The sequence below is a fragment of the Aptenodytes patagonicus genome, chromosome 19, assembly GCF_965638725.1.
Source record: "Aptenodytes patagonicus chromosome 19, bAptPat1.pri.cur, whole genome shotgun sequence".
NCBI classification, from domain to species: domain Eukaryota; kingdom Metazoa; phylum Chordata; class Aves; order Sphenisciformes; family Spheniscidae; genus Aptenodytes; species Aptenodytes patagonicus.
Genome location: NC_134967.1, coordinates 6,676,083 through 6,699,643, shown reverse-complemented (window position 1 = coordinate 6,699,643; position 23,561 = coordinate 6,676,083). Strand labels below are relative to the sequence as shown.

Sequence of the window (23,561 nt, the reverse complement as noted above, 5' to 3'; positions counted from 1 at the left end):
CGCCGCCGCCGCCCGTCACCCGCAGCCCGGCCAATCCGCAGGGGCCGCGGCGCGGGGGCGGTCCCTGCCGGGCGGGCGGCTGCGCCTGCGCAGCGGCGCCGAAGGAGCGGGCCCGGCGCGGCGGTGAGAGCGGTCGGGCCGGGCGGCCGTTGTTAGGGCCGCGGTGGGCCGGGGGCCCTGCTGCTGGGCCGGGGCGCTCCGCTCCGGGGCCGCGCTGCTGCTGGGGGGGGGGGGGGCGGCCGCGCTCCGCCGCGGGGCCGCGCTGCTGGGCGTGAGGGCCGAGGGCTGTCGGAGGCGCCGGGGCCGGCCCTGCGTGCGCCTCAGGCGGGTTTTCCCTGACGAGGGCAGCGTCGCCGGGACCGGCAGGCGCGGCGAGGTTGTGCTTGGAAAGCTGGTGGTGTGCGCGGCGTGGATAAATAAAGACCGCCGGGCGGAGGGCTGGCCGCGCACCCGCTGTGGAGCAGGAGCCCTTCCCCTGCCTTCCCGTCGGCGGGACGCCTGCAGAGCGGTCCGTGCTTCCCGGTGGTGGTGATGATTATCGAAGCCAAGCAGGCCTGAATTTCCAGGAGTTGTTAATCATCCACGTGTTGATCCGACTTGTGTTTTCTGACTGTCTTCCCTCTAGGAAGGAGTTGGGCCTCTGCTTAAGTCTTCTGCCTGATACTGACAAATAACTGAAATGGCGGCTGTAAAAACGGCTAAATCTTCTCTTCTTTTTGTGGCCACCATTAGACTGTTTCTGAAATAATTTACCGTGCAGTTTGAGATTTAGAGTTCGTTAAAATGCCTGAAATAAAAGTCACTCCCTTGGGTAAGTCCAATCTAAAATCATCCTGAAGTAGAAACACTGAAAATCTTTGGAATTTAGAATTCAAAGTAGTATGCGTTAGACCGCTGGAGACATACATGCCTTTCTGTGCCACAAAAACTGCTCATGGTGGTATACTGCAATACGTGTTACAGCTGCGCAGCATCCGAACTTGGTTCTTGTCCGTGTGTCATTGTCCTCCTTTTGTCTCTCAAGCGAGTAAGACTCGAACAGTCTGACAGCTCTATTTTGATTAGAGGATTCATTAATACGTACTGGTAAAGGCATTGTAGTATTGTACGGTATAGATAATTAGTTTACTTAACAGTGCTAAAGATCCATGGGAAGCAAATTTTTCTCTTGTTTTTTGTTTTGTTTTTTTTATGGGTTGCACAGAGATGCGTTTATGTACTGAGAGGGCAGAGGATGTGCCGAGCAGGAGAACTGTTTTATTCTGATGGATAGTTTTCTGGCTCGGAATGGACTTGACTAGAACTTAATGAAGGTCTGTGCTTCCACTGAGAGGCAGAGTACTTGGGGAGGTGCAGAGCCCTGGGAACTTTGAGTTCCATGCTAATGCTTTCCAGATAAGAGATTATTTTGCTCTTACTTGAAACTGTGTAGCTGCGATTGCACAGCAGCGAGCAGAGAACAAACGTGCCCTGCATCTGAACCGCTTATGGGTTTGGACGCAGTGCTGTATTTACTGCAGTTTTGCAGCTGGAGCTGGAAGGCCGCCTCATAAGCTCAGGGAATGGGGTAAGTCAGTTCACATTTGCTTACCCTCTAACAGATCTGCTTGCTTGGAGGAAAGGATGTAGTCTTTTCCTGCATCAGAGAAGGGCTAGGAAGTTTGTACGGACCTTTAAATGCCTTTCTTTTGAAGCGATTGTAAATATTCCCAGAGACGTCTTACTTATCTTTCTTTTGCTTGGGTCCAGGAGCTGGCCAGGATGTGGGGCGCAGCTGTATCCTTGTGTCTATTGCTGGGAAAAACGTAATGCTTGACTGTGGGATGCACATGGGCTACAACGATGATGTGAGTACAGTGGAGAAGCCTCAATGTTGTGTAGAGATGCCTTCAAGGTGCATCTGCCTGGCGTTTCCCAGCAGGGCTCCTGGTTCATTGTTCCGCTCTGTTCCCTTTTATTTGAACGTTGCCTGACTTGTCTTACCTGACGTATGGGTAATATGAACTGGGTGTGCATTATTGGGCACAGGTATCAGCTACTGCTGGAGCTGGATTATGGCAGAAAACGAACTACTATTGCCCCTTCAAAATCTTGCCTTCCTGTGCAAGAGGTACGTCTCCTCGAGTATTCCTGCTATATGAAGTGCCACCGTCCAGCCATCCTTTCCCTGGGTTGTGGACTCAAAAAAAATATTAAGCAAGCTGTGAATGCTCCCTTCCTGGTGGTTTTGGTTTTTCTGTACTTCACATGGGCAGGTGTCTTCTATGCTTTAAAGCATTAATCCCATCATTAGCTAGACTGCTCTTGACACGATGCTTGGTTTTGGGCAGTTAATTACTTGTGGGATCTGCACCACGCATCTCTGATGCTTTAGAGAGAGAGCTAGGAAACACTCCTGATGTTTGGTCACCTGATACTAGTAGGAAAAGAATAATGCTAAAATACTCTGTAAGATGGAAAGAGTTAAAGCGTGATACAGAGCAAACGTGCCATTACAGAAAAGGTTTTGAGGCTTTCTGCCTTAATGCCTGTGGGTAAGCTAAAACGCATTGGTCACCTGTTTTACTTTGAAGATAAACTTGGCTGTAGTTTTATTTATTCGCAAGGTCAGTTTCCCTGTTCGTCCTCTGGCAGCCCTCCTGTCCTTTTTCTCTTTGACTCTTTCTGCCCATAAATGCAGGTGGTGCCTGCAGCTCTTACCGTATTGCTGACACTAGTGTGGTCTGCTGCCTTATTGCAGTTTTGCCTCGAGGTGGATTACAGCCCGTTTCCAGTGTTTCAGGTCGTTCACACCGTTGTTTTGTTGGATTGGTAATGTAGTGTTAACTGGCTTTCTTTCGTAATGGATAGCCTCTTTTTTCATGTCTTTGCAGAGACGCTTTCCTGACTTTTCTTACATCACTCAGAATGGAAGGCTGACTGACTTTCTAGACTGTGTGATCATCAGGTGAGAAAGCGTCCTTCCTTGTCACAGGTCAAATGGGAAACAGGAAAGCTTTGTATACTCTCCCTAGCAACCCAAACATGTTGTAAGTCCATCATTCATATTTTGGCTAGTTCCTCTATGTCATGCAGTGCTTTAAAAATCTGAAGCAAGATCTGAGAACCAGGCAAGCTAAATTCCTGTGCAGCATCTCCTTTATCATTTGTATCTTTCTGCAGCCACTTTCATTTGGACCATTGTGGAGCTTTACCGTATTTCAGTGAAATGGTCGGTTACGATGGGCCCATTTACATGACACATCCTACCAAGGCCATCTGTCCCATCCTCCTGGAGGACTATAGGAAAATAACTGTAGATAAGAAAGGGGAAACTAACTTCTTCACTTCCCAAATGATTAAAGACTGTATGAAAAAAGTGGTTGCTGTGCATCTTCACCAGACAGTTCAGGTAAATGATCGTTCCTGCATACTCTTGGATCAGACCAACTGGATTGCTGTAGAAGGCAGAGCAATTTTATTTTTTTCAAATGTTTGCACTACTGCAGTGTTTGCCTGTTCATGCAGGTGGATGAGGAGCTGGAGATCAAGGCATACTATGCAGGCCATGTGCTAGGAGCAGCCATGTTCCAGATTAAGGTTGGATGCGAGTCAGTTGTGTACACTGTAAGTATGCACAACAATATTTATAGACGCCTACATCTCCTTCTAATAGCCTGTCCCGTTACCTTGAGAATATTAATGGATTTCTCTTCTTCCGTTAGGGTGATTATAACATGACACCAGACAGACATTTAGGGTAAGTAGGAAGCTGAGTTTCTATGAGTTGTATATATTTCTGACAGGAAGGTTTTAGCACAGCTTCTGTTAATACTAGGGGCTTATCAGCATCGATTCCTTGTTAGGAGGCTGGAACGTTTAACGATGTCTTTGCTGGAAAGATAAATGCAATTTTGATTTATGAGAATGAACAGATTTACATTGATTTCTTCCAGATAGACCTTAATGTAATCTTCTGTATATTAATCTATTTTTAAGGCTGCATAATAATTGGACTTAACATGTTTGAAATATTTTATTGTTGTGGTATCTTTAAATGTATTACTTTCTAAGAGAGAGCCAATCGCAAACTTTAATGTTAATTTTATTTGTACTGGCATATATGAGAGATTTATAATATCCATGCTATTTATAATAACATTTTAATGCATTTAAAACAAGTAATAGACTGGAAAAGAATTGCTTTTCAAAATCTGTAGTCTCTGTTCTGAGCTGGATTAATTTAAAGAAAGCATGGCCTGCAAAGAGAGGAGTCCTGATGCTGCCACAGGACTCCTAGGTGACTTTGGGCAAGTCGATACACATCTGTGTACCTGTTTTCCTATCTGCAAATGGAGACAGTGACATTCTCCACCCATCTTTGAGACCTGCAGATCAGAAATGCCAGATACCATCCCTTAGTTTAATTGGCTTTTTTAAAATTCCTTTTGTTTTAGTGCTGCCTGGATTGATAAGTGTCGCCCAGATTTATTAATAAGTGAATCCACCTATGCCACAACTATCAGAGATTCCAAACGCTGCAGAGAAAGAGACTTCCTGAAGAAAGTTCATGAGACTGTAGAAAGAGGAGGGAAGGTATGGCGTTTTGATAATCTAAGTGATGGGTTTTTCCTCTGTGAAGCTCTTGTTGGCTCTGTACTGCTGTGTAACAATTAACTCAGGCACCTATGTGTGACCACTACATGAAACTGAAGGCATTTTTATATTCCTCCGTCTGTACTTTAAAAGAGAGAATATTAAACACTTAAACTGTGCCAAGAAGAAAACCAAACTATGAGTTAATGAGACAGTAAGGGAAATGCTGTGCTTACAGTCTGCAAAATTAACTTGGTTTGCATCTTGTATACTGAAGCATCCTCTTAGTCATGTAAATTAAGAACCTGAGACTGACTTTCAATTACTGCTTTTAAACTTGATCAGAAGTTATTTCCAGTGTAGCCAGGTATGTCTGTTCAGTATCCTACTTCGTGCTGTTCAGCACTGTGCTGTCTGTTACCATAAAACCCCTCCAAGTGCATGGAAGGCATGTGCTTACCATACCGTAAATGATGCTTCAGTACCTTGTTTGTGGCTTTCACTTGCCTGGCTCTTTTGCTTGGGTAAGCCTGTTCCAGTCCAGTGATTTGATGTGAACAACTTCAGCTAGCCACAAAGCATGTGGAACATACGATGATAGCATCGTAATGTGGCTGTTAGTTGTATCAGTCCATTATTATTTTAGAATTTCAGTCCTTCCTGTTTCTTGGAGCTTAGCCCCTCTCTGCTAATATAAAACTTTTTTTTTTGAGATTCTGTTTTTCATTAATGGCGCTTTTAGAGCACGCCTAGGGAAAGACATTGTAAAAAGAGACATTTTAACCCCTCAGAAAATGGAACTAGAAGTGAAAATTTGGAACACAGGAAATTTTTACTGATTTCACTGTAGCTAAGGATCTGGTTCTAGGTCCTAGGACTTAGTTTATTTAACTCGATTAAATGGAAAGTTAGTCTGGCTGTTAATTGTACGTGTAGAACTTGGACTGCATTTTGGTTAAAAGTTATAGTAGTTTGTCACCTGAGACCTCAAGCCCTGTATTTTATTTACTGTTCTTGTCAGTAGGGGCAAAATGTAGGCTTGCTTGTGGAAAAGAGGGTGAGTCTCTTGGTAATGGATGTGGTTTGCTAAACAGTTCCATTAAGAAGCAGATGACGGCTTTCCCACTGAATCTGGAAAACAAATGAGTAGCGGTAAACTCTTTGCTGCCAAGTGACAGCACTTAACTGAAGAAAACATTGGAGATCAAAACAGCTGTATGTTCTTTCCTCCAGTGTTGCCTTAATTTGGGAGGGGAGGAAGGTCATAATTACCCCAGCACAAAGCGATCAAGGACAGAAACACTCATCTTAGTGTCCATTTCCATAAATCGTGCCAGAATTGTTGCTCTCAACAACTTGTTTTCATATTATCCAGGAGAGAACAGAACTGAATATATTCACAAGCACCATGCCCTGCCAGAGGCTTTCCTCAGTATGTACAAATTGAGGTCTTAGCCAAGCAGATAGGTGCTTGTCAAATATCAGTGCCTTTCATTCCAAAACTGCAGAACATGTTCCTGTGGAAAGAAAGGTCAGCAACAGAATATCCGAAAGTGAGAGGGAACTGAGGGACTTGTTCAGAAATGGTAACACTGCAGTGCCATTTACATGCTGTTTGGGTTTCACCGACTGTAAATCATACCTTAATTGCAGGTTCTTATCCCAGTTTTTGCCCTTGGACGTGCCCAGGAACTTTGCATTTTATTGGAAACTTTCTGGTGAGTGCAGTCTCTTCTGTGCACGTACCACCTCCTTTTTGTCCTCCTCATGTTGTGGTCCTGGCAGGTTTCTATGATTCTTTCGTGTCTGTTTAGTACAAGTATTCTCATTAGTGTTCCTCTGCATGTCGGCCCATGCTAGCAGTTGCGGAATTACTTCTTTCTGTGTATTTCCCAGTGTTCCTGACTCTAAGCAGTAAACTAACTGTTTTCTTACCCAGAGTCATTCTCCACTCCTCCCCCAAACACTCAGGATCAATCATCCTTTAAAAAATTTGATTGCATCTGTGCCACATTGTAAAATTATTTTTCATGGGAGGGGGAGGAGGGATGAACAAGTGTTAAACTTGGGTATAAGCATTGTGTGGAAATGTTTTTGATAATACCAAATGATACTGATTTTAATTATTTCCCATAGCAGACTGATTAATATTTGTAATGGAAGGAAGTTGTCTGTAGTGGGTGAGAAGGAGAATTGTACTAAAGCCTACTTTGTAGTAAGTTAATGCATAGTAATGTAGCATTGTCATAATACTGATTTGTAGCTCTTTGAGAGCAGGGTATGCATGAAAAAATCTTTGGGGACTACATAGGTTTATGGACTTTCAGCATGGATAGCCAGGATCCTAATTTGGCCCTCACAGGTACCTGGAACGCTTCTTTCCACAGGGAAAGAATGAACTTGAAGGCTCCAATTTATTTTTCCACGGGACTGACGGAGAAGGCCAATCATTATTACAAGCTCTTCATCACCTGGACTAATCAGAAAATTCGGAAAACATTTGTGCAGAGGAACATGTTTGAATTCAAACACATCAAAGCATTTGATCGGGCCTTTGCAGACAATCCGGGGCCGATGGTAGGTGGGCGTTAACAAGGTAATAGAGCAGATGTGTAGTGTCAGGGAGCTATTTTTATACCACTCTGTTCCTGGGTAAGGCAAACAGGCAGTCTGCAAAAGCTAAGCATCCTCAACCCCATTAATATCAGCATCCCATCTAAAACCCTTTTGTGGCCAGGCCATCTGAATGCTTTTATCTGTGTAACTGTTAAAGATCATTCTGTCTTTATTTCAGTAAAGGTAAAATGCCCAGAGAAAATAAAAAAAACTGATTTCGTGTTCATATAATCTATACCTCAGACCTGATTCAAACCATAACTTTTACAGTATATTCTTTTGACTTAAGTCAGGAGACGGATCTTTTACAACACAATCTCTTATTTTATTGAGATAAATAAAAACTGCCGATTTTATTTCTGACTGGTTTATTAGGCAGTAGCTGAAAGAGGAATCTGTCAAGCATGATAGTACCGTTATAAAACCGTTCAAAGTTGTTATCAGACACTATGGATGCTCACAAAAATTTCCTAAAACAGTAGTTCAACTTACGTAAAAATTAGACAAGGTGGGAAAAATAAGATAGCAAAAGTCCTCATTAGAGCTTTGATGTAGTCAGTGTGCACTAATGTGTATTAGTGGATACTCTGTCCAGTTTTAGGATATTTATATATTATAAGTAACGGAAAAAAAACTGATTTCTATGGTGATTCTTGGCATATTTTTGAATTCCAGGTTGTGTTTGCAACCCCTGGTATGCTTCATGCAGGACAGTCCCTTCAGATCTTCAGGAAATGGGCAGGGAATGAAAAGAATATGGTAAGAAATTCTGTTTCCTTGAGTGATGTTTTGTGTTAATGTGATAGCGGTACTGATATAGTCGTAAGAACAAAGGTTGCAGGAAAGCTTTTCCTGAGCATCTGGGGTTAAACGACACGAGTCCTCTAGTGAACCAACCCAGGGCAGAGCTCTTTCAAGCTCTGAATTTTCTTTGCTATGTGCGACAGAGCAAGCAGAGGAGGTACGTTTCAGAAAGGAGGTTGTGGGAGATTTTATTTTCAGAAGCGCTGTCATTAATTTGAAGCTGCTTCAAAGACGTTTGTAACTAGCATTAATTCTTATTTAGCGGTGTGTAGATTTCAGCAGTTTGCTTTCTAATTTCATTTTTGTGTGTGTTCTGGAGTTGGGTGTTCACCAGACAAGCTGCAGAACAAAGCAAGCAGCTTTCCAGTGAAGGATGGTAGTATGCAAGACTTGGAAGAACACAAACTTACATCAGCATTTTGCATTTGTGGCTATTTCTGTGTTAACAACAGCTATGCTACGAACAGTCCATGTGCAGAGTTTGTAGGTTTTTCTGGTTTCCTTCTCAGGTCATCATGCCAGGCTACTGTGTGCAGGGAACTGTGGGCCATAAGATTCTGAGTGGACAGCGCAAGCTGGAAATGGAAGGAAGACAAATAGTAAGTTCTATATTCAAGAAGGAGGATCATTTGGGGGAAGTTCTTCAGAACTTTAGGTGGTAGTTAGACACCATGTACTTGTTACGGGAATATGCAGCATACAACACTGAAAATACCCGAGTAACATTTTCTTTGGGGTTGGACTAGGGTTTTTTTTTTCCCCTTTGCATTGGCAAGTGTGTCTTTTTCTGCCATAAGACTTTGTAGGGGCATATTTATAATGTTTAATAATGAGGCACCACTAGTCAGATAGGTAAAAATGATACATTTTTAGGCAGATGGGGATATTAAAACTGATACGAAACGTCCTTAAGCATTGATTTGTTTTGGCAAATGTGCAACAAGTATTGTGCTCTGAAATTGAGCAGTTTGATCCTGTAAGTTACTGAAAGCTTTTCTGTACAGCATCATATTCAGTCTCTGCTGATAAGCAGCTCTCTCTCCAGCCTCATTTTCCAATTCAGGTGTTCTGCTTCCTTCTTTAAACTAAATACGGAGGCATCTGGGTCTGTTTGCGTGTGGTATACAAGCTGTAGTGAGCCAAAGCAGTTCCTGATTCACAAAGCCCATGCTTTCTGCTCCCCCCCAGTTGGAAGTAAAGATGCAGGTGGAGTACATGTCCTTCAGCGCCCATGCGGATGCCAAGGGAATAATGCAGCTGATTCGCCAGGCTGAGCCGCGAAATGTTCTCCTGGTCCATGGTGAAGCAAAGAAAATGGAGTTTCTGAAGCAGAAAATAGAACAGGAATTTCGTACGTATAGTGTTGGTACTGAAGAGGGAATGGCAGTAGAAGGAAGGCATTGAAGTTCACGTACTTAATCCACTGGACCTCAGCCTAGAGTAAGGCGTACTGTAATTTACAGGACCAGTCACCCTCGAGAAACTAGTATCCGTAACATATCTTACTTAACATGTTAAGCCCATTTAATTTTAATGTCCATTTGGACTTGAAGTAAAAGTGGTTTTGATATGTCTGTATTGTTATAGTTCAGCACTTACTGAATTTACATTTCTTTAGACTCCTAGAAGAAGCCGAGGCAGGCAGGGTACATCTGAAATTATAAGTTAGCAACTTCACTTGCTAACAGGGAATGAGCTCCAGAAAAAAAAAAAATTAATTCCTTGGAAACAGCTGACTTTTAAATGATGAGTGGAGAAAGCATAGACTTCACATTGGCTGGTTACTTACTGTCTGCAGATTTTGACATCAGAGTGCGGGCAGTTTTGTTGCAGTCTGTTTTCTTTTTACCCCTCACAAGGAGTTAAGGATAGCTGGGTTAGCAGGTATTGCCCCATTGGGGTTTTGATGGTTCTGGTAAGGTTGTTAGCCTTAAGTCTGAGCAGCAGTTCTACTTTTCAGCCTCTTTCAAATCCCTGGTATTAAGTTTCAGCAGATCGCTATTAAACTTCCCTTCCTGTCCTGAACAGCTGCAATAGGCTTCTGCCAAAATCACAGCACCATCTACTCTAGGGATGCTTGCACGCTGCTTGTGGGTGAAATGACAGTCTGGGATTGGAAATGCTGCTGCAGCAGTCCTGACACTGGCTGTTTACCTTGCAGACGTCAACTGTTACATGCCTGCAAATGGAGAGACCACAACAATATTCACCAATCCCAGCATTCCAGTGGACATATCCCTGGGACTCTTGAAGAGAGAAACAGCAATAGGTGACACGTTTTCAACCAAGAATTTAATCTTTTGGGCCCTGCCACTGTGTTGTATAGTACTTGCCTAAGGTGGAAACAGTGGTGCAGGGCCATTTGTAGCAATGGTGACTTACAGCAGCGCTTCCTGTAAAAGAACAGGTTTTATGAGCATTTAGTGGTTGAGAGGGCTTCCTGTGAAGTGTAGTGGCTACTAAGCTGTGAATGTGTATTCAGTAATGTTTAAAAACACACACACACATTCTACCTTGTTTGCTACTCATTGCGCATTCACTGTGAAAACAAAGTCCATGAATGCTTTTACTAGCTAGGTCTGTGAAAACTGGAATTACTTTTATAAACCAAATTTAAGAAGAATCTAAAACCTCTCAAATCAGGAAGTGATATGGGAAGAGAGGCGGTTGTTCTGTATTACTAAGCATGGTTTCTTATGTGTCTAGAGCACTGACAATGGTTTAAGCACCATGCACTTTAACAGACAGGAGAACAAAGATGTAAAATCTTTGTCTCTGAACCTCAGCAGGGACTCAGAAATCCAATCTATGAAGTCCTATAGCAGTCGTCTTGTGTGAAAAGTAAGCACATCACCGTTAAACCATATCGTCTTTCTCTTCTGTTGGCCTTGGTTTAGGTCTCTTACCAGATGTCAAGAAGCCAAAGCTAATGCATGGCACATTAATTATGAAGGATAACGTAAGTAAAAAAGTTCTTACGTTTGTCTTGTATCCTCTGAACGAGTGTGGTGTTATAATTCGTAAGTGAGGTCTGGGTGAACAAGGAACTAAAATAAAGGTAAGCAGTCTTAGTTTCCTGGAAAGAGCCCAGTAACAGCGTACCTGGGAAGATTAATCTGTAAGACAGACTCTTCAGCTTGTCAGTTGTCTTGACTGATAGTCTTCACTAGTCCCACAATTTCAGAATTAGTATCTTGCTGTTCACGAGCAGGGTGTTGTGGAGGTAGGATTTTTACTGGTCAGTCTCATGAATGCTCACGGCTGAAGTCACAGGAAATGGATAGATTTGAAGAGCTGCTTCTGCTCAAGGTCTGGTTTTTGCCCTGGCCCCCTGCAGCCTACTGGGTGCAGCTACAGCCATTCCGAGGCGGCTGTGGTTTTCAGCCTGTGAATCCAAGGTGTTTCTGATTCACTGTGCCTGTAAAAATCAAAAGAATCAAGACGCAGCCTGTTGTTGGAAGACCTCAGTTTGTTGGACAAGGATGGAAAGGTGCCAAGGGAGGAGTTCTTACTCTGTAACCTCATGTTTCTATTTAAACAAATCATTCCCCCTGATGAAGAGGTTAAACCAACTTCCATTCAGAGAACAACTTTAATTTTGGGAAATAAAGAATTGGTATGATTATTTAAGTGGATACTTTGCCACCATCTTACCTCTACCTTTGCTGTCCATCATATGCTCATGCCTAGCTGCTACTGCTTGCTGAAATGTGCCGAGACATTTCAGAGACTGAAAAGGAATGATCTTACCTGCTGGAGTTCTGCAGTGATGAACACATACCTGTGTGCAGCTGACCACAGAGGAGGAGTAAAACTTCAGAAAGCGCAAAGAAATGGCTTATAATGGATTTGTACTTTTCCTCTGCAGAGCTTCCGTCTGGTTTCTCCTGAGCAGGCTTTGAAGGAGCTGGGCCTTGCAGAACATCAGTTGCGTTTCACCTGCCGTGTTCACATTCAGGATCCGCGGAAAGAACATGAGACAGTGCTTCGTGTATATAACCATCTCAAAGGGTAAGTCCATTCCTAGCTGCGTTTGCTTTTTTCTCACCTAGGGATGGTCTTGAGCTTGTAACTCTTAATGTAGGTAGTACAAGTGCCCCCTCCTTTCTGCCCTTCCAGACCAGCCCCAGAGAGTTATTAAGAGAAAATTCTCTGCGGCCCAGAAGACACAACTGCTCTAGATTTCAGTCTGTATAGCTAACAAAACCAGAGCAGTGGTTACACTGCAGAGGCTGGTAATCGGCCTACAAGCTCGTGGTCTTTGCCAAGGTAGAGCAGACCACCTGAAATCTTTGTTCCTGTTGGTTTGTTGCTGTCACTACTGCTTCTAGCTGAAGTTAGTACAATTGTTTGGAGTGAGATCATCAAGCATAGGGTCAAGACACCTCTTAAAGCTATTCAAAAGCTAGCAGCAGATGAATCTTAAAAGCTATTTTCTTCCTATAGGCAGCTGGTCGATTCTGTGAGTAGTCCTTTGCCCAGATGAATAGGGTTCACTGGAGCTATAGCTATCACGAAAGCCAGAAAATTCTGTAGGAAATCCTACATCATTAATATAAGCACCAAAATAAGCAAGCTATGAATCAGCCCCATTCTCCCTTCCTTGGGCAGTAGGTGCTGACTCAGAGACACAGCTAAAAGTAGCAACAACATGCTGCTGTTGGGGATTCAAAGATACAGAGGGTGTCCCACCCTTCAGCTTGTATGCATGTCCCATCCAAAATAAATCACCTATCATCTTCTCTCTTACCAGGGTCCTGAAAGATTATTCAGTGCAGCATCTCCCTGATGGTTCTATAACAGTAGAGTCCATTCTTATCCAAGCCACAGCACACTCAGAGGATCAAGGAACCAAAGTTCTGCTCGTATCCTGGACTTACCAGGTAAGGAATACTTGAAAACATACTTTTCAAGCAACTCTGATCTTAACTAACTCCTTACAGTCCAGAACTGTCCTACAATGTGGGTTGCTATTGTAAGGGTGAGTCTTCATCACTCTGTTTTTGAAGTAGTTTGACTGGAAGAAGATGAGGTGAGTCACGGCCATTTTCTTTACCATTTTAGGTTTAGTACAAATCCTTTTACAGGAGCTTTACTGAGTCAGTTTTCCCTGGGACCACTGAATTCAAGACAGCTGATCTGGAGTAATTACACTTAGTACAGTTACAATTAATTACAATTATGTTTGTGTTTTGAGGACACTGTGCTATCCAACTTCCAAACTCTCAGCTGTATCACTACTGCAATACAGAGTGTGGAGGTATTTTGTATTGTATTTCTTAGATGTAGAACTTCAAACAAGAAGTAGAAAGCTAGCTAACGCAAAATTGTGTAAGATTAGACATAGTTGTCATGTCTTCTTCCTTTCAAAAGTATACTTTCTATGGCTGTATTTTTAAACGCTTTCTTTACAGCAAGGAAATGCCTTCTTGAGGGCAAAGCAAAAAAACTCCCAGAACAATGGTTCTTTATTCTTTGCTTTCAAGAAAAATGGCCATTTTCCTCAAAAGAGACACCTCGGGTCTAGACACCTACTTTGACAAATGCAAGTTTTACACTGATACTTTGAAAGAACACCCAAAAGTGCATTTGTGCTATCTGGATTTGTTTCCATTTTTGAACACTGCTAACATTGGATTTTGCTGGGTCCAAGAATTATTTCAGTCTATTTCTAGGTACCAGAGTCGAATTTATTGCCCCAAATGGAAAGTGAAGTGGAAGATTGCTTTCATCCTGTTTCTCTTTATTCTCTCTAGGATGAAGAACTGGGCAGCTACCTCACATCCCTTCTGAAAAAAGGACTGCCACAGAGTACATCGTGAACAACAGAGCAGCAGGCACAGTGGCGTTTCGGAGAGATTTAGATTTTATTTTGTTTACATTGTCAGTGTGGTTTTTCTGGTTTTGTTTTAATAAAGGAATTACAGTGTTTCTCCAATTACAGCAGTGACAGTGTACACCGTTCAGCAGTACTGCGATCTTCTCCTATTGGAAACCTGCCCGGGGAGTCATTACAGCCTGTTTTTAGACAATCCTGAGGAACAAGCTTTGAGTTGCTTGTGCAATAAGGTAAAAGATATTCAGCATTCTTCCCCTCACACAGCTCATTTTCCTTAAAACCACCGCAGTCCGGTTCTCTACTACAGTGATTTTCTGTGCAGTATCTACGCTTTCGGTTTGTCCCCAAAAATAAGTAGAAGCAACAGCCATATGCACTGACCTAATTCCTGGACCCTCTGCATGGGACGAAAGAGCTCACTTGCGTCAGGTTTGTGAACGGGGGGATTCCCTGACTTGTCAATAAAGGGGGACCAGCCCTACATGATGCTAACGTGGGTAGATAAACGCAAGCCTGAGGGGTCAAAACAAGGAGCTTTCAGAGCTTCACAACTAAAATGCAAAGTGTAAGTATAATGGAGGCAAGAGTATAAAGCCCTAAACGTGCTATTTACCCAGCAGCGTAACTTTTTTTTATTATCCATACTTCCCTCAATGACAGCTGACAAGCCTGCAAAGAAAGCTGCACTCTGGATGGAGTCGCCAATGAAAATTTTTCTTCCTCTGTCCAGAACATAAAAATTGTGCTTAGTTGGAAAGAACAGTCCCTCCGTGGCTGGGAAGTTTTTCCATAGCCTATAAATGGGACAAAAATAGCAGTATCTCATGAAAGGTAAAAGATTAATTTGTCCTAATACTCTCTCAGAGGCTTCCTCATCTCCATTTTACAAGTGCAAGGGTTTGCACTTGTCTTACCAAGCAGAGGAACACAGGAATCATTATTTTCAATATTTTAAAAAAGTTTGAGCAGGTTTTCTCACCGTTATTCAAAAAAGTTCCTCCAAGCTAAGAGCAAAAGACAGAAATGGAGAGGTCAGTGGCTGACCCATCATTAGTAATAGGTGTCCATGCAAACTGCAAAATAACTAATTCAAGTCAGGCCCATCCTAACAAACAAATGTAATACTGCACCCACAAAAGCCATCTATGGCAAAGCTTTAGCTCTATTACAATAATTTCAGATCTGCTCTTGGTTTGCTTGCTGCATGCATCTCAGATGCTAAGTGGTTTATTGACTGGCTTTAACTGATCCAATACAGCCTCCCAAATTCAAGACCCTTGCTTACCATCATCACGCGTGGTGTTTTTCCACAAACCGAGACCCCAACATACCATGCTGCTTATTTTCCAAACCTCTTACCTCCTGTCCTTAACCAGAGAGTAGGCTGTGGCATCAGCTGCCATCAGAAAATTGGCTGAATATGGGCAGAAGGTGCAACATCCATTGTTGTGCAAAGAGAAGTTACTACATCATATAGAGAGGCACGATCGTTTATCTCCCCACACCATTCTGCCACAATAATCCTACTCTCCCCCTCCTTTAAGGTCCGTAGCAGTTCTTGTTCCAAGTGCAATAGCACAACTTGGGAACCCCAACCACCTGCTGCGGCGTGCCAGGTCAAAGTGTGACTTTTAGCCTGCATTTTGCACATTTGGAAATTGAAGTACTGATTTTGCCAGAGTTAGGCATACCTTGTTCCCTGTTGAACAAGCCCCAGGACAATTTCCCTTCTGTTCTCATCTGCTCAGCAGCCTTGCACGCCTACAGGCCAATAGCATATATGCACTTCATAAAGTTTGGGGGTGGCATGGGAAGGAACAGAACAGTGAGTCTGTATATCCGTTATCAAAAATCACATCCTGTTAAGTAAACTGCTGGCTTTTAAGCAGGTTTGTCAGCCAGGCCAGTGGTTTTCCGGTGTCTCTGATAACCCACAAATGATAAACTCTCTCCACAGTCTCATGTTTCACAGGGTGGAAAACGCAGCAGTTGTCAGCAGCTGTGTGGTTCTGTCAATATAAGAGAAAGATTGAAATAGGTCTGATAGATACATTTTGTGATATAATTACAACGACTGAAAAGAGAGCTTTGACATTTGAACAGGACTGCACAGCGTAAGGAGTCGTGCCAGCTCCTACGGTAACTTCCCTCAATGACTGTGTGGCAAGAAGGGCTTGTTTACCTCTGCTCCTGCACAGGGTTAACCGACTGATAAATACTTAGATCTGTTCTCTTCTAAACTTGCATTAAGAGATGTCCAGCTTGAATCCATAGGCATGCAATGCTAGAAACCCTGTACCGAAATGCTCCTCAGGAAGGCAATCAATTGATTCACAAGAAGGGATGAGAAGCCCTTATTTGGCTGTGGAATGTAGGCAGAAAGCAGTTTGTGAACCCAGCTGGCTACAGTGTGCCCCCGGGGAGAAAACGCAGGATCCCTCCAAAATAGGGAAAAGCCAAGCAGGACTGCCCTGATCCACTCAGCTTTCAGCAGTTAGTGTCAGTTAGGAGGCTGGTTTCTTTCAAGTAACCCTTTCCTGGGCTGTACCGCCTTCCAGAAGAGAGCCCTGTGTTCTCCCAACCCCAAAGTTAAACAAAAGGAGACCAAAACATCGACGTACATGAACACAGCATGTTTTACCGTGTGCTCTCTACGACTGTCAGAGAACACAGCTCCCCCAAGTACTGTCCTGGTCGGCTAATAAAAATAGATAGCTGTTAGCCACATCCCTTCAGTCTAGCCTTGATGTAACAACCGCTGTATGAAAGAACAGTAGGTTTCACAAGTTTGTTTTCAAAGAAACAGTTGGAAAGATGAATACTGTACTTACTTTAAGTAGATCAGTTGAGTCCATCTCTGTGTTTTTCACTTCCATGTCTCTGTTGTAGTTTATAAACATAGGAGGACTCCCCACATATCTGGTCACTGATTGTGTACACCATTTTAGACCTGAATCTGAGCTTGAAGTTGAAGTGCCATTGCTTGCTGGAAGAGCTGAAGTAGTACAAGAGCGGGTTAAGGCAACAGTTGAAACTCACGAGGGCTAAGGTGACCCTTCGCATTTTGTAGATCAAGTTGGTAAATGACTTGATGACCTGGATTCTCATTAAAAAGTGGAGCAAGTGAGTGAGATGATAGGGGAGAAAGCACAAAGTACAAATGACCAAGATGATGTAGATGGTGCGCAGGGCCTTCCTCTTGTGAATGCTGTGTTTGATCTGGGAGATCCTCTTAGCAATGAGAGCGTAGCTGATCAGAATGATGGAAAACGGGATCACAAAACCAAAAACTAAGGCCAGGATGTTGTAAGGTGCCATGCGATAAGTCCAGCTACGCGTAGCAAAGTTCTCAAAACACACGGTCGTGTTCCTCACACCACTGTTGTGGAGGGGACCTCCAAGGATAAGTGGAACCATGATGCTTAGAGCAACCACCCAAAGGACCGTGACCACCGCCACATAATGGATGACTTTGATCTGGACATACCTGAAGGGGTGCAACACTGCAATGTAGCGATCAACACAAATGCAGGTGAAAAAGGCAATGCTTAGATAGATATTGATATAGTACAAAGTCCCAGTTATCCTACAAGCCATGTCACCAAAGGTCCAATTGTTCCGATTCAGGTGGTAATGAATTTTAAAAGGCAGCACACAAACAAACAAGGTGTCCACCAGAGCTAGATTAATCATGTATACATAGGAATGAGAAGCGTGCTTTACTTTGCAGGACAGGAGGTACAGAGCTAAGACATTTTCTATCAGTCCCAGCACGAAGACAAGGCTGTAGATGACCGTGAACAAGGAATACTGGAAGTCTGCTTCCAAGCTGCATTCTGAACTGGCATTGGCAACTGTCTCACTGGAGACTCCTTCAGGCCAGGAAATATCTGCCATGATTGCTGGAGTGCAGGGATATCCAACACAGGATAAAAGTCTTAAGCTATCCCTTACCTCAGGAGGTTCTTGAGTTTTATTTCATCTCGAGTGGGTAAGAGCTGAAGCTGCACAACTGAGCGATGTTAAGTCTGGTGAAGTCTGTGGCTCAGAGGTCTGCGCTTGGTATGTTTAGATGGAAAGCAGTGTTGCTGTAAGGGAGAATAAATCATTTTAAACACAAGCATTTGAAGTTTACACAGTAGACAGATTATTTACTGGCATTAAAATCATCACGAGATGACAATACTGAATTAACAGGTAGCGATTTCCTCCTGGTAAAAAAAAAAAAACAAACCACAAACCAAACAAAAACCACGTAGAAGGCTGTAGCTTTGGCTAAGGGTGGGCCAGCAATTGAAGCCGTACAGGAGAGCTTCAGCAGTGATACACCTTTGGAGGTCCTGTAATTAATTTCCCATTCCTAAGCCCTACCAGAATTCCTGTGTCTTTCTGAGAGATCTATGATGTCATTATCTCGTCCTTAAAAAATTGCAGTGATGGATTGTGCAGGCTTCCCAGGAAAAAAGAAAAGCAGTAGTGGCAAAAATACATGGAGGACTGCTTTTTCAGTTACTCAGCGTGACAGTTAACTCAGTCCTCTCTGTGACTGAACTGTTTTAACCTTGCTGCTGCAGTTTTGTAAAGAGCACGCGTGGAACCTTCCTGTTAAAATTAAGAAATAGTATTTAAAGCACAGAACTGCAACAGGTAGCTGGCATCCATACCAAGCTGTTAACCAAATCAAAGCAGCCGCACCATCCCCACCCGCACTTAGGCATGGTTCAGGGTGGATCATCAATAGTATAGACGACCGTAACACACCAGTAGATGGAAGGGTTCAGCACTTCAGACAAGACGGGCCAGGTCTCTTGTCCTAGGTCATTGTAAGACCTGATAATGAGCATGCAGACAATCCGAGAAATGGGTTTTTTTCTGTCCTTCCCACCCAGGCCTTTATACCTTAGCTGAAGGGCATATACAAATGGGGAGGCTCGGTGTAAGCTGGTGGGTGAATTTACAGCACCCTGAACCTACTACTCTGCAGGCACATGGCAGAGAGAAACCACCACTCGTCTCCGTTGCAAAGGGAGCCTGAAGGACTCAGTATAGAGAACAGTTGCTGGCATGGAATTCTTGTTGGAAGATCTTGTTCATGTATGCTGCTAGTGCACATGCAAGAAGTGTCTAAAGGGCTTCATATCCCAGATAGAGCTCAATCAGCCCTGAGAAATTCATATACATGAGAGATCCCTTCCAAAAAATTCTGCAGTAAACTTCTGAGAGAAAGTCAGCAAAAGAGGGAATCCAGTATAAATAGAAATACGCATTTAGATGCTTACCTTTCCCAAATGCGATGCTGCTACTTTATGGGATACTTATTTTTGACTGATTTGATAGAAGGTAGTGAAAGTAGTGTTAAAATCGGAAATAGTATTAATTACTGAAGTCTCTGTTTTCAGGATGTGTGAAAGAAATTCAGACCGTCTTGCTGCCATATACCTCTAATTGGCATAATGTAGATATCATTTCAAGAAAAAACCCCAAAGTGATTAAACCTCCACCAGGGGAGGTTTAGATTGGACACGAGGAAAAATGTCTTTACTGAAAGAGTGGTTAAACATTGGAAGAGGCTGCCCAGGGAAGTGGTTGAGTCCCCATCCCTGGAGGTATTTAAAAGACGTGTAGATGAGGCGCTTAGGGACATGGTTTAGTGGGTGGTGGTGTTGGGTTGACGGTTGGACTCGATGATCTTAGAGGTCTTTTCCAACCTTAACGATTCTATGATTCTGTGTGTTCGCAATATGGGAACGAGGCGCTGTACCAGTAGGACTCCTCGTCTAGGTCACTCACATCACATAGCAATAAACTGCACCCCAGCAGTGCAGTTTCTCTCCATCAAACATAAAAGAAATCCGAGTACCTAAGCCAAACATAGACACCTAAACAGAAGCCATTAAAAGCAGCGGAGAAATTAAACCCAGCTACAGTATGCATGACATTCATAAAGTTGAGCCATCAAAAGCAAAAAAATACAAAGGTCGCTGGGTACTTTCCAAAGGAAACTCTGAATTCACACTTCCTCCCAATAGCTGTTTGTCTAATGAAGTCAAAAGCACCCGAGAAGATAACTGGAAGATTAAAAAATGGTTTCACTTTAAGTAGGCAAGTAGGCATACATACCTCCTTAAGTGGGCCTTTCACCCAATAGCAAAGGGTTTGTACACACACACAGAGGAAAATTAATACAAAGCCAGGCACGGCTAAGCCATAACTTTAAGCAGCATAGGACTTGAAACAACCTTTATCTCAGAGTTTTGCCAGAGCAAGAGCCACCAAACATCTATCTTTTCTAGTACAGTGTCGCAACGGGGGAAAGATAAGGCAGGGGCCGGTAAAATCATTAAAGGGGCAGGACGGCAAAGGGGACCGATGAGCTACTGCTTCTCACAAGACAAGCACGGTTAAGGACGTCCGTAGGCACTATCAGGTAACGGCTCCAAAACAAGCAGAAGGAGTTTTTCCAAACAGCACATACATTGTCCCCAGATTCTGTAGAAGTTAGACACAAGCGTTTCTCTATGCTTAACGCTGACTGACCGCTGTGAGATGGCAAAATGAGTCTTGCTAAAGGACTGCCTGAAACTGCTTCCACTCAGATCCCTGGCGGTATGGTTACAAGGCCTTACCAAAGGCACAGAAGCTGCTTGCACCACGACACTACACTAATACCGTTCGCTTTCAGCACCTGTAGTCTCACTTTATCCCCTAAATCCCTCCCCATCTGCAATAGGATCCCCCATTGTGTCTTACATTCTTGGAGCGGACAGCGGGCAAAGCTGATACTTCCCAGCAAGCTGAGGTAACAGGTGAAGCTTGTACCCGCTCGCACTCACCAGCCCTATAAATAACCCATCAAGTAACGTGAACCCCTTTAAGCTCAACTACAGCAGAAGTAAGGAACAGTGGAAGGGGTGGGGGGAATAATAAATCACCGACATGGAGTATTGTACGAGTCTTTTACAAGTTGGTCTTCTACCCCGTTCCAAACAGTTACATACGCACTGCCGGACCCCACCGTGTACATCAACCTGTTTGAAAGTATTTTCATTCCCTGTGAGAGGTAATAGAAGTGACAGAGTTTATGACTAAACAGATATTTTCCAAGTACATAGCCGCTTTCATCTCTTACAGTAACGTACCATTTACTTATCTACCATTTAAGTATGGAGTCTGATCAAATTCCAAGTTCAGCTTTGCTTCCCCAGGGCTGTTTTGTCGTTTGGTTGGGGTTTTTTTGGGGGGGGAGGGGGGCTGTTATTTCTTCCAGACAACCAAAAAGCACCACTGAACTTCTGTTTCTGTACCAAGTTATTGGATTTACAAAAACGCAGAAAAGCATACATCAACGTTTCCACATTATTAGAAATGTTTTCGTAGAAAACCAAGCTTGAGTCTTTGAACACTGGTCAAGCATTAAGTTTTCTGCTTTTAGTTTTAAAGCATCACATGTATTGGATGTCCAAATGGGATCAACTGAAAAGAATGAGTAATGCGACAACATAAAAAGGAAAAGAATGCTAAATACCCCTTGATAAAAATAACACGTATTAATGACGGACACCAAAAAACCAATTCAGACTAGGAGTCTGTAAAAAAGTTCTCTGCTGATGGTATCTTTTATGATGTTTTATGATGTTATCTTTTATGAGCATGTTCTTTAATTAAATGTCTTTAGGTTATTTTTAACAGTTGCTCTGGGATTTAAAAACCAAAGCAAAAACCCACAACAGTTCTTTGCCAACTGCAGCGTTAGCCAGTTAGTCTACTTCTAGACTACCGTCGGGATAGCTGAACCTGGGTTGCTCAGTTACTGGATTTGATAACAAGCCCGTAAGCGTGATAGGTTTTTATTGTAACCAGAAGTTGGGAAACATTTGCAGAAACATCAATAGCAGGTATTTTTGCACTGCGACTATTTAAAAAAAAAAAAAAAAAAAAGCAGCGATGCCTGAGCCCGCAGTAGCAGTTAGCTTGATTAGCACCCAAACAGCATTAATATTTGGTTCGGTTTTCTGCCCTGTAAAGACTCATAATAAATGTAGTTAGAAAGTTAACTTACCAGAGCTCAGATCAGCATCTCATGCAAAAGCTGCAGCCTCTCCAGAGTCCTCACAACTACGAGGTCACCGCTAAGCTCTTCTGCGTAGAGTTTTAACACCAGAGCAAACTGCCCTGCGAGACACCCTGCAGAGCTCTCCCACGTTGCTCTACAGAGAGAAACCACAGGAAGCGAAGATGAAAAGCTGTCACTCAGATCCAAGACAGAGCACTTGCCCCGCTAGTGAAGCGTCCTCCCACAGAACTGGGGAGAGAGCACAGCGCACAGCCAGGCACTAGTGCACGCTCTAGTTCTCTCCATGTATCCACTGTAAGAGGGAGGCACAATGCTCCCACCCAAAGCCACCCTTGATCACCTCCAGCCTGCCCTGCCCTCCAGTCCCCGCAGTCTGCAGAGCAAGACCAGCCTCTCTGAAACCTGGTACCAGTGCTTCAGTCTGAGACGCTCTGAAATGGGCCTGTAGCTGCACTCTCACTTCCCCTCAAAGCGGGGAACAGCAAGACTTTGCTGCCATTCCTTTTCAGGCAAACCGCTGTCCAAAAACACATGGGCACGTTAGGTTTCGAACACAGATGGACAAGCCCCGCTGCTCGTGTTGAAAAATCACTGCAGCATGTTACAGCATCCCTGCCTTTGGGTACTTATCCAGCAAGGCTGTACCAGAAAAGCACAAACGGGTACCACACTAGCAACACAGCAGCTCCAGCTCTCCTTTTCCACGGTAGAGACCCAGGACCCCTCCAAAGTTCTGTCATGGTCTTTGGAAATTAGTCCCCGAGGGAATAAAGCAGCTAGCAGCCAGCATGCTGCATGGGAAGGGAGAGAGTAACCAGAAGTATCTCGCCTTTCCTTCCCATGCTATCAAAAGTAGGTCTCTGGCAAAACTGCTACCTGGAACAGCGGGGAAGAGATGCGTCACTTCTCATGAGGGGACACCTAGACATGGGCTGTCCTCCTATTCTGTATCAGGACCACTCACTAACTCGGTCCCTACTGCCAAAGGCAAGGGTGGCCTTAAGAGAGGTCAAAAAGAACCGCTGCCTCCCCCTCTGCCTACCTCGTGGCTCTTCACCATGCCAACAGAGAGTGGAAACTCTACGGTCTCTCAAAAGGTTATTAAGATTCTTCCTTTATTCATCTGAATGCAATAGTCTACGTCACTTTGAACTGCCACATAACAAAGAACATTCTCTTACCAGATCAAGTGGGCTGTCTGCTCCGACAAACTGGCTTTCTCTGCAATTCTTCTCCTCCTCTCATGGACAATGGGGAGATTAATTATGGTGGTGCCAGGCATCTCAGCGGCACATTGCTTCACTGCAGGAGAGTGTTTAAACCAGGTATTGTTTCTTCTGTGAACTTCAGAAGTCAACATTTTCATCCTCTTTCTTGTAACCTGGCACTCTAACAGTCGTTTTATAACCAAAACAGACAGAGATTCTGGTGTCATTCATGAAGAAAAAACCCACAAGTTACCCAATTTGTATTTTATTGCTTGGGCAAGCTTGCAAAACCCGAGATTAGAGTGGTTGGGGGGGGGGGGAGAAAAAAAAAAAGAAAAAAAGAGTTCTCTCTGCACTATGATTCACATGCCCTCAGGTCACTGACAGACCCGCTCTGCAGCACCGCTGCACCAACAACTGTGGAAGAGCAGAAGGCAGCAACAAG

General features: G+C 43.6%; 2 protein-coding genes across 5 annotated transcripts; one reads left to right on the top strand and one right to left on the bottom strand.

Moving 5' to 3' along the window:
• Positions 1 to 74: 74 nt before the first annotated feature.
• Positions 75 to 13,933, top strand: INTS11 (integrator complex subunit 11). 3 transcript variants are annotated; one of them, XM_076356269.1, is made up of 18 exons: positions 75 to 123; positions 626 to 811; positions 1,750 to 1,847; positions 2,874 to 2,947; positions 3,163 to 3,391; positions 3,508 to 3,606; positions 3,705 to 3,739; positions 4,437 to 4,575; positions 6,229 to 6,293; positions 6,963 to 7,152; positions 7,867 to 7,950; positions 8,505 to 8,594; positions 9,184 to 9,346; positions 10,157 to 10,264; positions 10,893 to 10,954; positions 11,864 to 12,006; positions 12,749 to 12,878; positions 13,752 to 13,933. In XM_076356269.1, exons 2-18 carry the CDS (start codon positions 784 to 786, stop codon positions 13,815 to 13,817), a joined length of 1,803 nt encoding a protein of 600 aa, XP_076212384.1. In that variant the 5' UTR covers positions 75 to 123; positions 626 to 783; the 3' UTR covers positions 13,818 to 13,933. The 3 variants fall into 3 exon arrangements, with proteins under 3 accessions (XP_076212384.1, XP_076212385.1, XP_076212386.1); XM_076356270.1 differs by lacking the exon at positions 75 to 123 and adding an exon at positions 290 to 508; XM_076356271.1 differs by lacking the exons at positions 75 to 123; positions 626 to 811 and adding an exon at positions 1,452 to 1,567.
• LOC143169092 (lysophosphatidic acid receptor 6-like) lies at positions 11,375 to 23,430 on the bottom strand. Of its 2 annotated transcripts, XR_012996850.1 has the most exons (5): positions 23,090 to 23,430; positions 21,894 to 22,041; positions 16,666 to 17,922; positions 15,526 to 15,843; positions 11,375 to 11,413 (listed from the first exon to the last, which is right to left on the bottom strand). XR_012996850.1 is itself a non-coding variant. In XM_076356272.1 (4 exons), exon 3 carries the CDS (start codon positions 17,729 to 17,731, stop codon positions 16,676 to 16,678), a length of 1,056 nt encoding a protein of 351 aa, XP_076212387.1. In that variant the 5' UTR covers positions 17,732 to 17,922; positions 21,894 to 22,041; positions 23,090 to 23,430; the 3' UTR covers positions 13,839 to 15,843; positions 16,666 to 16,675. The 2 variants fall into 2 exon arrangements, 1 of the variants encoding a protein (XP_076212387.1); XM_076356272.1 differs by lacking the exon at positions 11,375 to 11,413 and having other exon boundaries at positions 13,839 to 15,843.
• Positions 23,431 to 23,561: the final 131 nt, after the last annotated feature.